The sequence below is a fragment of the Ovis canadensis genome, chromosome 2 (assembly GCF_042477335.2).
Source record: "Ovis canadensis isolate MfBH-ARS-UI-01 breed Bighorn chromosome 2, ARS-UI_OviCan_v2, whole genome shotgun sequence".
Classification (NCBI taxonomy): domain Eukaryota; kingdom Metazoa; phylum Chordata; class Mammalia; order Artiodactyla; family Bovidae; genus Ovis; species Ovis canadensis.
This window is the reverse complement of record NC_091246.1, coordinates 174,424,858-174,441,433: the sequence shown is the minus strand read 5'-3', so window position 1 is coordinate 174,441,433 and position 16,576 is coordinate 174,424,858. Positions and strand designations below refer to the sequence as shown.

At 35.2% G+C, this 16,576-nt stretch overlaps 1 protein-coding gene across 1 annotated transcript in view; it reads right to left on the bottom strand.

Annotated features, from left to right (window-relative positions):
* LRP1B (LDL receptor related protein 1B) overlaps positions 1 to 16,576 on the bottom strand; it is a 1,961,274-nt gene that overhangs the window by 1,193,445 nt on the left and 751,253 nt on the right. The window contains exon 5 of the mRNA XM_069573760.1: positions 14,873 to 15,001. Within this exon, the coding sequence (XP_069429861.1) occupies positions 14,873 to 15,001 (129 nt within the window). The remainder of the gene's footprint in view (positions 1 to 14,872; positions 15,002 to 16,576) is intronic.

Here is a 16,576-nt window from a genome sequence, read left to right as displayed (position 1 = left end):
ATCTTTAAAAGTTAAAATAATTTAAAGAAGAATTTTAAAAATTTAATTTATCATATAGAAACTATATAAAGGCTTTAAAAATAAGATGAAATGAGAAATGAGAAGAATGCTAACAACTTGTAATAGAAAACTCTGCAAAGCTTCATGGAACCCTGCTAGCTCAGAAGGTAAAGAATCTGCCTGCAATGCAGGAGACCAGGGTTTGATCCCTGGGTTGGGAAGAACTCTGGTGAAGGAAATGGCAACTTGCTCTGGTATTCTTGCCTGGAGAATTCCATGGACAGAGAGAGGATCCTGGAGGGCTACAGTACACAGGGTCTCATGGTCAGACATGACTTAGCGACCAACACTTTCACTTTTCATAGGACATAAACTGTAGCTATATGCAACAAAACGAAGAACAACCTACATAAAGACACCTAATTAAAAAAGAAACCTTCTAAAATTATGCAGTGAACAGAAAAAGTTGAATATGAAATACTAGGAGGAAATTATATAGTTTAAAAAAAGATAGAAAAGTATTATTCAAATAGCATAATAAATTATAGATCAAAGTCAACTAAGCCAAACTAAAAATGTGGATAAAATTAACCACCCAAGTAGAAAAAAAGATATAGGGTTGAAATATTTTAATTTCCAAAACATATATGGCTCAAATTTGTTTCTCTCTTTTCCTTAGCTATTGTGTTAATGGAAAAATCTCTTGACTGAAATGAATGATATTTAGAGTAAGTATACACTAGCAGCCCACTCCAGTGCTCTTGCCTGGAAAATCCCATGGACGAAGGAGCATGGTGGGCTGCAGTCCATGGGGTCGCTAAGAGTCGGACATGACTGAGCGACTTCACTTTCACTTTTCATTTTCATGCATTGGAGAAGGAAATGGCAACCCACTCCAGTGTTATTGCTTGGAGAATCCCACGGATGGGGGAGCCTGGTGGGCTGCTGTCTATGGGGTCACACAGAGTCGGACACGACTGAAGCGACTTGGCAGTAGCAGCAGCAATGCCATATGTCAGAAGAAACTATCTTATCACATTTTACAGAAGGAAAATTAAAACATGAATCAAAAATGGAAACATTAAAAGGCACTAAAAACAGTATTGGTCCAAGCAAGAAAATGCAATTACTGCAATTATATTATAAGTTATCTTAGCACTATATTTTATTGTCATAATGCATTTATGCTAAGCTACTATTTTACTGGATGAAAATGTTTTATTTATTGTATTTTTTATTTTATTTTTTAGAATTTATGGATGTAAGGCATTTCAACCAGTATATGAAGCAGGATAGTCTGACTTCAAAAAGTATATAATCTAATAGAAAAATTAGGTAAAATTAGTATAATTAAGCATAAATGTCTATATCATCTGTCTTCAAGAAAGATATAATCTAATAGAAAAAATGTGTGATTAAGTATAAATATCTATATTTTTGAAGTCAGGTTTGGTACCTTTCATCAAACTTGTATAGTAACACTGAATTCCAAAGAATGGTTAGATATATCTTCCTATGGTTGAATGTTTGTTTCCCCTAAATTCATATGTTGAAGTCCTAACCCCTTAAGATGACAGTTTTGATGAGGGTTGGACACTGCTCACATGCTGAAGGAGGAACCCATATGAATGGGATTACTGCATTATAATAGAGGCTCTAGAGAGATCTCTTGGGCCTTCTGCAAGATAGGACAAGTCTGTATCCCAGAAGACAGCACTCACCAGACCGTGCTGGTACCCTGATCTCAGATTTCCAGCCTTTAGAACTGTGAGAAATAAATTTCTTGTAAGTTACCCAGTCTGTGGTATTTTGTTATAGCAGCACAAGTGTATGAAGATTTATCTGTTAAATAGAGTTAGAAGTTCCTTAATGATGATAACATTTTATTTCATCTGTGCATTAATGGATGAACAGAAATTGAATGTGTGGAGAATTTTTTTTTTTTACAAAAAAAGAAGAAAAATAGGAAATCTGGTGAAACAAAGAGCTTGGACAAAAGCAAAGATGATAACATTTTATTTCATCTGTGCATTAATGGATGAACAGAAATTGAATGTTTGGAGAATTTTTTTTTTTACAAAAAAAGAAGAAAAATAGGAAATCTGGTGAAACAAAAAGCTTGGACAAAAGCAAAGATGTGGGAAAGACTAAGATATGTTGGAATACTGACTTAAGTTTTTAGTTTCTTAGGGTGGAACATGTATTAGTGGTGAAAGTATTTCATCATGATAATAACAACAGTTAACCCTTTTGAGCATATTTTAGAAATTAAACACTATATTTTATGTTTCAGATTTACTCATTTATTGTATGCTCACAATATTTCTGAGAATCAGGTGTTAATATTTTTTATATTTTATAGATAAGAAAATAAGTATATTTAAGGTTTAAGTAAATTACTTAGGATCACAAAGCTACTAAGTAAAAAGAATTAGGTTCAAACTCACATAGGCCTTGTAGTAGATGAGAAAGTAGGTTGAGGAAACACTGCACTGGGCATTTAATGTCAAGCTGATAAACTTACTTCTAATTTGGGGTGCATTTGGGAAATGACACATGGAATACAATATGGATAAGTAAAATATAGTGGGATAGATGTAATTCCCATTTAGCTTTTTAAACTTGTTTTTACTTTTAAAGTGGTGTAACAAAACTCATATCAGATGGGAAAGGAGTTTGTAAAAGTCTTGTTTTACATTGCCTTGGTGTAGTATTGCAGAATGAGGTTGGAAAGGCATTCAGTTCAGTTCACTTCAGTCACTCAGTTGTGTCTGACTCTGACCCCATGAATCGCAGCACACCAGGCCTCCCTGTCCATCACCAACTCCTGGAGTTCACTCAAACTCACATCCATCGAGTCCGTGATGCTATCCAGCCATCTCATCCTCTGTTGTCCCCTTCTCCTCCTGCCCCCAATCCCTCCCAGCATCAGAGTCTTTTCCAATGAGTCAACTCTTCACATGAGGTGGCCAAAGTACTGGAGTTTCAGCTTCAACATCAGTCCTTCCAAAGAACACCCAGGACTGATTTCCTTTAGAATGGACTGATTGGATCTCCATGCAGTCCAAGGGACTCTCAAGAGTCTTCTCCAACACCACGTTTCAAAAGCATCAATTCTTCGGCGCTCAGCTTTCTTCACAGTCCAACTCTCACATGCATACAGGACTACTGGAAAAACCATAGCCTTGACTAGACAGACCTTAGTCGGAAAAGTAATGTCTCTGCTTTTGAATATGCTATCTAGGTTGGTCATAACTTTCCTTCCAAGGAGTAATCGCCTTTAATTTCATGGCTGCAATCACCATCTGCAGTAATTTTGGAGCCCCCCAAAATAAAGTCTGACACTGTTTAGACAGTTTCCCCATCTATTTCTGTAGGTAAATGCAAAAGGCATTTCTGTATCCTTTTAGATTGATGCAGTATAGAAAGAAAGATTGATTATTTTTGCCAAGATTCCTATTGGAAGCAGTGTCCAATGGAGAGATGTAAGGACTTAAGAATCCTAAGAGGTTTACGAGCACACTAGATTTCACATAGGCTAAACTATCATCTGATTGGATTAAAATGCTTTATTTATTGTATTTTTAATTTTTATTTTATAAAGAAATGTATTTATGTTTTTAATTATAAGGGCAGTAACCCAAGATTATTCCTTAAAAAAAAAAATCATGTAGACACAGGTACAGTAGCTGGATTCCTGAACAGAGAAATACTCTTCCAATTTCTCAGGAAATAGGTCATAAGAACCTAAAATGCATGGTGTTTTTTTCTTAAGTAGAGACAGTATGGTGTGATAAAGTAGAAGTTTTAAATTGTAGTGACTGTTTTATGTAGATAATAGGATGTGGAAGGATGGATGTGAAAGGAGGATGTGGAGATTTGCTATTTGGGTTACAGGGTGAAACTGGGGAAAAAAAGTAGAGTCAGTTTTAAGAAATGATGATGTGTTTGGTGTTGGCATGTTAGGCCAGTGCAGCCCTGTCTTGGACATTGCCAAAACTCACTCAGGTAAACTACCAATCAAGCTGAATTATAGACTAAAACAATATAAACTTTTTGTTATCTGGATATTATTAGTGAAATACCTATATCTTCATGAAGAGGATATTTCAATCTGAAGATGAATGAGAAGCAATGGAATATGCTGTTTTATAGGAATAAGGATCATTTTCAAAAAAAAAAAAACAGTTAAAGCCAATTAACATACCATGCATTAAAAAAAAGAGCTTCTCATTTTGCAGATTAGTAGCTCTCACAATATCCCTGTTTCTTAATAAAGAGCCAATCTGTCAGATCAAGGAAGTATTCCTCCTATTACCTGAAGACCTTACTTGGCATAGTTTGCAATATATTTAAAGATACTTTACTGAATTTTTAAAATTTAAGAATGATAATATATTTTAATAAATAAAATAATGTTAAATAATGCATTATTTTTTTAATCAGGAAAATCAAATATATTTATACTGAATTTAATTAAAGTATAAATATAATTAAATCAAAAGGTCATTTTGGTAACTCTCAAAGAACAATTCATTCAAATCTTAGGTTATTGAATTAATATTAAAATTAGCCGACAATCCAGGGATGGATAATTCACAGTAGTCACTGAGGAGTGGCCTATGGCAACTTCTGATTCTCCTAGTCACCTTTCTAACTGTGGCAAACAGAAACTTCTTTAGCTATAGAAATACATTTCTTCCAACTCAGACTTGTCCCTCTAAGATATAAACCAGTAATGATTGAGTTCAACAGGTAAAATATATTGGCTTATTTCAAAATGGCTTTAAAATATTTCCAGTTTGAAAACAAGGGCCCTTAAAAAAGTCACTTCTGTCTCCTAAAAAGAAAATACTCTCTCAGTATTCATAGATTCAATTATATATTTAACAAAGATTTATTGGGCATAACTCTAGAGATATGGCAGTTAACAAAACTAATAAAATTTTTGTTTTTGTGGAATTTACATTTTACTGGAGGAAAAACTCAGTAAGCAAGCAAACACTATTTAGTATTTTTTGGCAGCATTAAATTCTACAAAGAAAAGTAAAGCATTGGTAGTAATATGGATGCAAGCTGTTCTTTAGAAAGAGTAGTCCAATTCAGAATATATTTAAAAATTTAAAATAAAGAGTCTGAGAAAAAGAATGGAGTCAAGGGTAACTACAGTGTTTTGATTTGGGCAACTGAGTGAAAAGGGTCACATTTACCAAGATGGTCATCATTGGAGAAAACATTGTTAGGAGAATATCAAAAGCTTTGGGAGACATGGAATTTGATATTTCCATTAAATATCCAAATGGACTTAGTACGTTGGATCTCAGTATTTAAGTGAGTTTGGTATTCAACGAATAAGATCTAACATGTAGGGCTGGAGACAAAAACCTGCAAGTCTTAGTCTCTAGATGTTTAATACAACCATGGAAAAGGATGTGTTTTTAAAGTCCTGATACAGGACGAAAGCCTTAAGAAATCAATAGAAGAAGGGAACTCGTTCAAAGCACTGAACACTGAGACGTGCAAAACATACTGGCAAAATGAGGATTACCCAGGAAAATAAACCAAGCAAAAAAAAAAAAAAAAAAAAAGCACAGTAAGGTATTAATAATAAGAGAACTCCAAGAATATATTCTTTAAAAGGGAAAGTATTCAAGGAGGAGACAAGATCAGTTGTGTGCTAAGGACTGATAACTGAATAATTATGCAACTGGAGGTCACTGGTAACTTTGGCAACAGAGGTGTAAGTAAGTGATAAGAATGTAAGGCTCACTGAGGACAGAGGAGGCAATAGACACACACTTTTTGCATAACGGGAAAAGAAAAATGGAGTGGTAGCTGGAGAGGAGTACAGTTATTAAAGAAGTTATTTCGCAGCCTCTTTACAAGATCCTTGTATACTAATGGGAATGATCCAGGAGAAAAGAGAATATTGATGATTCAAGGAATAAAGAAGCAACTGACTGAGTCTAACTCTTATACAGTTGAGGAAAGGTGGTATGGATGCACAATTGCAGGGACTGGCCTTAGGAACAAAGTCAGTTTGTTCTTCCATTCAAATAAGAGAAAAAGTGAATAGTGCTAGATTCAGATAGATTGGTAGATTTAGGAGAGTTCAGGGTGAAAAAGAAAATTATTTTTTGACTGCTTCTTTTTCCTCAGGGGAATATGAATGATTATCAACTTCAAGTAAGGAGGAAAGAGGTAGACATATGAAAATTCATTATCTAGAGGTGGAAGAGGGAAAGGTCATTTAATCTATTTCACTGTTTCTGACAAGGCTGCCAACAGGTATAACTACATAACACGTATTTATTAAGATTACAATTTTCTACTTTGCTATTACAAAGACAGATGGGTTTTCAGTACTCAATTGCGATTATATACCAAGCTTCTAGATACTTTACCAGATATATTCCTTGTAATTTGATGGTATGTTGTTCTAAAACTCTAAAGTCTGTTAAGATATAAATTATCTAATAACTTGGCAAGTATTGTCTTTCACACAAAGCAAAAATGGAGGCTATGTGAGTCCTAGCGCTAAGAAGAAATGCTCACACACATTTAAAAACACATTCAATACAATGGATTTTCTCTTCTCAGGGCAAAAATGCATTTAAGCAGCTTAAGTAGGCAGAATATGCATATTTTGAGTTATCAAAGTCAAGAGCAAGTATGAACTCTGGGGAGCAGTGCTCAAGAGACATTCTTTAACTGCCGTTATTATTCAGTACATTGTTGTCTGCAACTGATACAGGGGAAATGCCTTGAAGGCGCTCTGAAAAAAAATTTTCTGATTACTTAGAAAAATAAAAACATTTTTTTCATTAGGTTTTAACCTTTGGCTTTCTGAGGGTTTCAATATCTCTATACTTCTACATTCCTTAAGCAAAGCAATAGAAAATATATATATATTCATGCCTAAACTTTCTTTAAAATATTTTTTGATGTGGACTATTTTTTAAAGTCTTTATTGAATTTGTTACAATATTGCTATTGTTGTTTTTATTCTGGCTTTGTGGCAGGGAGGCATGTGATATCTTAGCTGCCAGATCAGGGACTGAACCTACCACCCCTGCACTGAAAGGTGAAATCTTAACCACTGGATCACCAGAGAAGTCTATCCATATCTAATCTTAAAATTAAACCATCCGTAATTTCTATGAATTCAAATGTGGCTCATTTGTTTTTATTTTTCATTTTGTTGGTCCAATTCTAAGACAAAGAAAGGGAGTTAACTGGAGAACATTGCATGACCTATCACGTATTCTATATTAGGGATTTCAATAATAGGTCAATAGCTAGTCCTCAAAAATTAAATGCAGTGACAGAAATTTGCAGTAATATATTGTGCCATTTGTGAAAACAAAGTTTATTGATTGTCATATCTAAAGCCCACAAATGTTGCTATGTAATTCTTAATACCCAAACAAAGACATCCGCAGCTATATTGCAGCTAATATGTTAAGTGGTAAGAAAAATGGAAGATATGCATTTTTTTCTGTGTCAAATACACTTTTTAGTCATGGGTAAATCAAAGGTGTCATGACACATGAAAAACATGGCAGGTTAGATTATTATCAATCTTGCAACTTTGTTGCTGGAAAAAACATTTAAGTTATCAAGAAAAGTGTTAGACTGTGAAACTGATGTTCTCCAGCTAAGAAAAAAAAAAGTAAAATTTTAAAAATAACAAAAATATAGAACATAGAATATTCATGAGGAGTTTTATACTTCAGTATTGGAAAGCTCATTAACAGTTGTGTGGGTAGAAAAAAAGAAAAAGAAAAGAAAAGTAATGCTGAACTTAAGTTACCCTTTGAAACATTTCCAGTCTTTTGACTTTCCTTTTATTGATCCTCAATATTCTAGTACCCTTATTCTGCTTCCTGAATGTTTAGGAAATTGCTTAAAACATCTGACAAACTTTTACCCAGCACATACTCTGTTCCAGGCACTGTTATTTCTCTGTCACTTACAGCTTACCATAGTGTACACCATTTTCTCCATGCATACGTGACTTAGAGAAAAACAACAAATCTTGATTTCTATGCTGCTCTTGGTCTGCAAGCCTTCCCCCTAGCTCAGAATTACTCATATACATTCATGTCACCAAGTATCATTCATAGTTATGCCTCAATGAAATGACAAACTGTGCAAGAACTAATCCTTTGGGCTATCTAAAAATAGTAAGAATGCTAAATAGTATATCTTCACATTGTCAAGACATAATCACATGTCATTCTGCAGGGAGCTACTCTTAGCTAGATGGTAGACTGAAACAAGTCTAACCGAGTAGTTTCATAAACTACCAAGATTACAAAGACAATATTACCCTTCCTAGGAATATTTAGATTTCAACATGGGTAGTTATTAAAAACAACAACAATGCAATTATACTTTACTAACTGAATTTCAATCATCACAAGTGACTGATGAGACTATGATACACTGAACAGGGGTTCTTCCATTTCCTTCGTGTGTGTGTGTGTGTGTGTGTGTTTTGTTTGTTTTAATTCCTGGGCTCTTCCCTTTGTATGCAAGTACCAGCCTATTGCCCCTACAAGTAGATCCAGTCTTGACAGAAAACCATGGATATTCCACCACATTCCAAAAGGAAAATTTAAACTATTTATTAATAGAGGATAGTAGAAGTTAGAAAAAGGAGCCATAGGAAGATATATTTTATCTCTCTTTTTTCAACTGTAGAAAAGTAAGAAAGTGCTATAGAAACAATTTTTAACATTATTTGGAGGTGTACTACTATGGATTATCAGTTCAGTTCAGTCGCTCAGTCGTGTCTGACTCTTTGTGACCCCATGGAGTGCAGCACTCAGGCCTGCCTGTCCATCACCAACTCCTGGAGTTTACTCAAACTCATGTCCATTGAGTCAGTGATGCCATCCAACCATCTCATCTTCTGTCGTCCCCTTCTCCTCCTGCCTTCAGTCTTTCCCAGCATCAGGGTTTTTTTTAAATAAGTCAGTTCTTCACATCAGGTGATGAAAGTATTGGAGTTTCAGCTTCAGCATCAGTCCTTCCCATGAATATTCAGGACTGATATCCCTTAGGATTGATTGGCTGGATCTCCTTGCAGTCCAAGGGACTCTCAAGATTCTTCTCCAACACCACAGTTCAGAAGCATCAATTCTTCAGCGTTCAGCTTTCTTTATATTTCAATTTTCACATCCATAAATGACTACTGGAAAAAACATAGCTTGGACTAGATGGACCTTCGTTAGCAAAATAATGTCTCTGCTTTTTAATATGCTGTCTAGAATGGTTATAACTTTTCTTCCAAGGAGTAAGCATCTTTTAATTTCATGGCTGCAGTCACCATCTGCAGTGATTTTGGAGCCTCCCAAAATAAAGTCTGGTCACTGTTTCCATTGTTTCCCCATCTGTCTGCCATGAAGTGATGGGACCGGATGTCATGATCTTAATCTTCTAAATGTTGAGCTTTAAGCCAACTTTTTCACTCTCCTATTTCACTTTCATCAGGAGGGTCTTCAGTTCTTCTTAGCTTTCTGGCATAAGGGTGGTGTCATCTGCATATCTGAGGTTATTGATATTTCTCCCAGCAATCTTGATTCCAGCTTGTGCTTCCTGGAGCCCAGCAGTTTTCATGATGTACTCTGCATATAAATTAAATAAGCAGGCTGACAATATACAGCCTTGACATACTCCTTTCCCAACTTGGAACCAACCTATTCTTCCATGTCCAGTTCTAACTGTTGCTTCCTGACATGCATACAGGTTTCTCAAGAGGCAGGTTAGGTGGTCTGGTAGTCCCACGTCTTGAAGAATTTTCCAATTTGTTATGGTCTACACAGTCATAGGCCTTGGCATAATCAATAAAGCAGAAGTAGATGTTTTTCTGGCACTCTCTTGCTTTTTCAATGATCCAGAGGATGTTGGCAATTCAATCTCTGGTTTCTCTGCCTTTTCTAAATTAAGCTTGAACATCCGGAATTTCATAGTTCACATACTGTTGAAGCCTGGCTTGGAGAATTTTGAGCATTATTTTACTAGCATGTGAGATGCAATTGTGAAGTAGTTTAAGCTTCTTCGGCATTGCTTTTCTTTGAGAATGGAATGGAAACTGACATTTTCCAGTCCTGTGGCCGCTGCTGAGTTTTCCAAATTTCCTGGCATATTGAGTGCAACACTTTCACAACATCATCTTTTAGGATTTGAAACAGCTCAACTGGAATTCCATCACCTCCACTAGTTTTGTTCATAGTGATGCTTCCTAAGGCCCACTTCTCTTCACATTCCAGGATGTCTGGCTCTAGGTGAGTGATCACACCATCATGATTATCTAGATCATGATGATCTTTTTGTATAGTTCTTCTGTGTATTCTTGCCACCTCTTCTTAATATCTTCTGTTTCTGTTAGGTCCATACCATTTCTGTCCTTTATTGTGCCCATCTTTGAATGAAATGTTCCCTTGGTATTTCTAATTATCTTGAAGAGATCTCTAGACTTTCCCATTCTATTGTTTTCCTCTATTTCTTTTCACTGATAGCTGAGGAAGGCTTTCTTATTTCTCTTTGCTATTCTTTGGAACTCTGCATTCAAATGGGTATATCTTTCCTTTTCTCCTTGCCTTTCTCTTCTCTTCTATTCACAGCTATTTGTAAGGCTTTCTCAGATAACCATTTGTCCTTTTTGCAGTTCTTTTCCATGGGGGTGGTCTTGATCCCTGCCTCCTGTACAATGTCAGGAACCTCCACCCACAGTTCTTCAGGCACTCTATCAGATCTAATCCCTTGAATCTATTTGTCACTTCCACTGTATAATCCTAAGGGATTTGAAGAAAGCAAGTGCTATGGAAACAATTTCTAACACTGTTTGGAGGTGTGCTCCTATGGTTTATACAGGTATTATAATTTGTCTTTCTTACAACTAAGTGTTAGTTGCTCAGTTGTGTCCTACTCTTTGCAACCCCATGGATGGTAACCCACCAGACTCTTCGGTCCATGGAATTTTTCAGGGAATATTATTGGACTTGGTGGCCACTCCCTTCTCCAGGGGATGTTCCCAACCAAGGGATCAAACTTTGGTCTCCTGCATTGTGGGCAGAGTCTTTACTGTCTGAGCAACAACTAAGAGTTCCTGCCTAAAAAGTCTCTCCTTACCCTCACCCAAATCAGTGAAGACCAAAGTATAAGTTGTAACAGAACCCCAAGGTTATTTAATGGGCTCTGTTCTTTCTCTACTCTGGTTCCTCTATGGCAAAGAAGTATGCTCTCTCTCTCACTGGTACCATTTAAGGCAGTGCCTCTCCCCTGATGAACACAGAATTATTTAGTGCTCTTTATTTTTCTGCTACTTTAGTGTAATCAGTAAAGCCCTACAGGTACCACAGAACTGAACACTGAGGTAAGTACTTGCCTTCAGCAAGTGGTGAGGACATTGAAAATACAGTTAGAGGAGACTGATCTCATCAGTTCATTCAAAATTGCCAGTAGTTCATAAGTTAAACACACTTAACTATTATTTTTACTCTCATAGGTTCAGCATGGGCCCACTATCAATCAGGGGGCCCCATACTTAACACATAATTCTACAACAAAATCAGCCTAAGTTAAAAGAAAGTTAAATTTTAAAAAAAGAAAACAGAATAAACAAAGAAAAACATTTCATGTTCAGAGTTGATGTCATTATTAGAATTGATTTCAAAAAATATTAAAAAAAATATGCAGGATGTCTTATTGGATACCTATAGATGCCTGACAGTTACTAGTTTTTAATGTTTGTCCCATTCTAAAATTATGAACAATTCATTATGACATTCACATTCTAGCATGCCTCTTCCTACCTAATGATATCGTTTGCATAGTTAATTTTTTTTTAACATAGATCGCAGACTTTCTTCCATTTGGAAATTACCTCTTTTGATATTACACAGATATTTGGACTAGGCTACCTTTGAAGTTGCTCTCAGCTTTGAAACACTTGATTCTATATTGCAGTAATCAGGTCAGTCTTACTAAGGGTAGAAAAGGTTTTGTCTGTACTGCATGGATTATCAGGTATGAAAAGGCCTCCTGCCTCATATTAATCTTTTCTTCCATCTGCCACACAAACTAAAATGCCCTCTCCTATTAAAAGCATTTCTTAAAAAGGATCTTGAATTTTACTTGGATTTGGTCATTATATTGCAAAAAGAGGGACAATCAATTAACTTAATTTTCCTTATTACTATCAAATATTACATTGAAAATAATGTTCCACAGGCAAGCTTTCAGGGTGACTAGTTGGGGAGCAATCACGATTTTATTTTGTGCTAAGCTAGTTCACCACCTTAATAGCAGCTTCCCAACCTACTGATTCTGCCACTCTGCCTTCACATAAAGAGCTACTTATCCTCAGACCTTTTGCTTTCCCTTCTATTATCTAGTAAGGCCTTTGCAGAACTTTCCTTTTGTGTGCAATTCTAGCTGCCTACTGTAGTCTTTGGGTTTGATTTTTTAATTAATTTATATATTTTAATTGGAGGTGAATTACTTTACTATATTTAGTGGGCTCTGCCACACACTGGCATGAATCAGCCATGGGTGTACATGTGTCCCCCATTCTGAATCCCTACCCTCTTCCTTCCCCACCCCATCCCTCAGGGTTGTCCCAGTGCACCGGCTTTGAGTGCCCTGTTTCATGCATTGAACTTGGACTGGTGATCTATTTCACATATGGTAATATACATATTTCAGTGCTATTCTCTGAAATCATCCCACCCTTACCTTTCTTTTTAATTATACAAATGCATTGTTTAAATATCCATGTGACCTTTAGAACTAGTCAGTATATGTTATAGACTTGTACTCATTTACAATATTATTCATTCTTCCCCAATTACAAACCACAGGAACATTCCCATGAAAACTGTGTATTGTTCTAATTATATACTCCAATATTATCATCAAGCCAACCACTTAGAAGTGAAGTCATTTATATATTCCATCATCAATAGTAGAGTCATCAAATATCCTTGATGCATAATTAATATCATATGCCAGCCCTCTTTGGTTACATTTCTTTTTGTCAGAAACCAGTCCATGTAAAAGAGAGAAAGTCCTTCTTTGAATAGAGTTTATTACACAACATTCTCACTGTGTATTCACAGCAATATTGAGTGGATCAATAAACGAAAAAGCCTTTTACTTCTTTCATCTGTCAATATATTAATTCAGAATTCTCAGTGGTAGGAAAAAAGAGTAACATATAACTTGACCTATTTTTTCTGGAGGATTATACCCGAAAATAAATAGAACCTCATAAACCAAGTCAGCAACTGAAAGAAATAAACAAGAAGTAAAAGAGTTCCTTTCTTGGTAATTTTCTGTACAAATATATTTTGTAAATCATTAAGCATACTATCTCAGAGAAATAGTAGAAATTGCAACATGAGGTTATGATGTAAAGGGAAGCAGCAGTACCTTGCAGAGCAAATCCAATGCTTTGCTCAATTTAGTTTCAGGAAAGGGAACCCAGTCCCATGTCTAATTTCTCAGTTGTTAATAAAAGAGAGTAGGGGGACATTGATTAACTTATTACAACATCATAATTTGAAAATGCATGAAATGAAACCTAATTTGGAGGAAGTTAGAAGATGCCAGATGGAATACCATGTATAATATTTTCATATATTGTCTCCAAGCTAATTCATTTCATGCACACACACACACACACACACACACACATACACGAAACAGTGTTATCCTATCATCAACAGAACACCTCATTAGCAAACCAACAATACTTAGGGTTTACTTAGACTGAACACTGTAGAAAACGTAGGCTTTATATGCATGTAAAAGATAAAGGGAAGGCAGTTTTGAAACATGAAATGAAAACACTTAAGAGGACAACACTCGTTTTAGTAATCTTAATTAGAAAGAACAATTTGTTCTTTTTCCTTTCTTCCTTCCTTCCTTCCTTCCATAAATACACACTGAATACTTACATGTTCCAGGCAATTTTCAGAACTGATTAAGTAACAGCAAACAAAATTGACGAGTTCTGTACTTTCATAATGCTTATATTGTTCTGGGTAAACCCAATGATAAACAATTACATAAATAAGTTCATTTCAAATGGTATTGCTATAAAGAAAATAAAACTGAAAATCATACTGTTATAGAATAGGTATGAATAAATAAGTATAGTTGGGAAATAAGATACTGTTGGAGAGAGTACACACCCTTAAATAGAATGGTCAGAGGTCATTCTGAGTGTTGACATTTTAGCTAAGACTTGAATGATAAGAATGTGACTATCTTAGGCAGATCAAACAGCAAATGAAAAGACCTCCAGGAAAGAGAGAATGGCTGAAGGAGAAGGAAACTAGGCTGTCTGGTGTATGATAAAAGGAGAAATACTAGGAGATGAGATGAAAATTAAATGGTACCAGATCATTAGCCTTTAGAGGTCCTGTGAGAAGTTGGATTTTATTCTCAACGTAAGTGAAAGTATTGGGTGATTTTAAGCAAAATAATGGTGTGGTCTGGTTTATATTTTAGCAGATAACTTTATTATGTGATACATGAATTTTAGAGGGAAGCAGTAAACAACAGAGACCATTTAAGAATCCATCATATAGTCCAGGAGAGAGAGGGGTAATTCAAATCAATTAACCCATTTTCTTTGAACAGGTTTTTTTGTTCATTATAAACTTCCTGTAATGCAAGGAGTTTTGTAGTGATCAGTGACAACTAAAAGAACTGCTCTGAATTTGCAAGTATGGATCAGTGAATTAAAATGAAGGAAAGATCTATTTCTTCAAAGTCATATTACTTTGTGACATTTCTAATGAAAAGGAACTATAAACAGGAAATGAATTCTGGAAAGACAAAAAAATAGGTAACTTACCATTTTTGGCTTTGCAGGATCTATTGTCTGGCTGCATTATGTAGCCCTCCACACAACTGCAGGCATAGGATCCATATGTATTTATGCAGGACTGGCTGCATGTACCATAAATAGCACATTCATCTTGATCTAAAAGGAAAATTGGCATCATTTCTAAGGAGACTTATGGTTGGGTACTTTTTTCCCCCTGAAGAATATATTTTTTTTCCCCAAACTTTGGAAATAGGCTATTTTTTTTTTTTTTAAGAAAGAGCCAACTCCAACATATCTTTTCACAACCACAGAATCTGAACATAAAATTCATTATTATTTTAAGAGTTATGGACAAGATCAAGCTTAAAATAAAGTCATTTATTTTAAAGGAGAATTTATTTGCATTTTTGATGGCCAGGTTAAAAGTCCTTGGCTATTTGTGCAAAGGCATTACATGCACTCTGATGAATATTTGCTCAGGAGTTCTAGTGTTTATAAATCTGTTTTTTTTTTCAGTATTTTAACAAAGAACTAATCTGGAAACACGGTTTTCAATGAACACATTAAATGAAATTTCTGGGCCAAGATATGTAAAGTACCCTCACTAAATCAAAAGGAGGAAACTTAAATATTCATCAAAAAGAAAAATTTTATCTTATTTTATATTTTAATATCTATGGACCTCCTCCTATTTCTTTACTCCTTCCACTCCCAATACTTTTTTCCTCCAGCACTTGTCCAAACCTCTATAAGCAGCAGGTACTTAATGATTGTTTACCAGCCAGACAAATTAAAAAAAAAATCTGTCAGTTAATAATTTAGACAAATGTGTTTTCAGTCTGTCTTGTGTACCAAGCACTATACTAATCCCTTAAGAAACTAACACTGATAAAACATGGTTTCAAATTTTGAAACGTCTAGTGAAATAAGAATCTCATTTCTATGCATTTCCTTATAATAAAGGCATTCTAGTTATGATAGAAACAAAGAGAGGTAAATGAACCTGCTTGTAACTGAAGGGAGGATGTTAAGTGAAGGCTTCATACTGAGCTGAGATTAAAGGATGATTTAGATTTCCTCAGACTAAATAAAAATGGATCAGATGGAAAGAGGTATTGCAGTTAAACAAAACAGCATGTGAAAAATCATTGGGATGACACAGTAGGGATTTCAAACAATTTCAAGTGGAATAAGGGTAAATATAGGGAAATAGTAAGAGGTAATGTTGGGAAAACAGTCTAGGGATGAGATAATGAAGTTATTTGCATGCTAAAGTGCTATAACCTTATAGGCATTGGGAAACATTAACTATAGGAGTTTTATGATCTACTTTGTATTTTAAAACTAAATAAAGTCATATGAAAAATGGATTAATGAATATAGAGAAAGAATCCGGGAAAATGACCTATGTGCTAATTTCACATAACAAATTGTGTTTAGAAGTCGTAATAGTTTGAACTATAGTGGCAATAACAATGGGAAGAGGGAATAGACTCAGATGTTTTAAAAAATAAAAAAGATAACATGTGAAGACTAGTTTGGATATGTTGGAAGTGAATGGTGGTTTAATTTATAAGAAATATAGATTTGATATCCCCCTTAGGGTATACCATGGTTTCTCTGGTTGCTCAGAGAAAAAATCCACCTGCCGGTGTAGGTGACTCAGGTCCAATCCCTGGGTCGGGAAAATCCCCTGGAGAAGGAAATGGCAACCCACTCCAGTATTCTTAC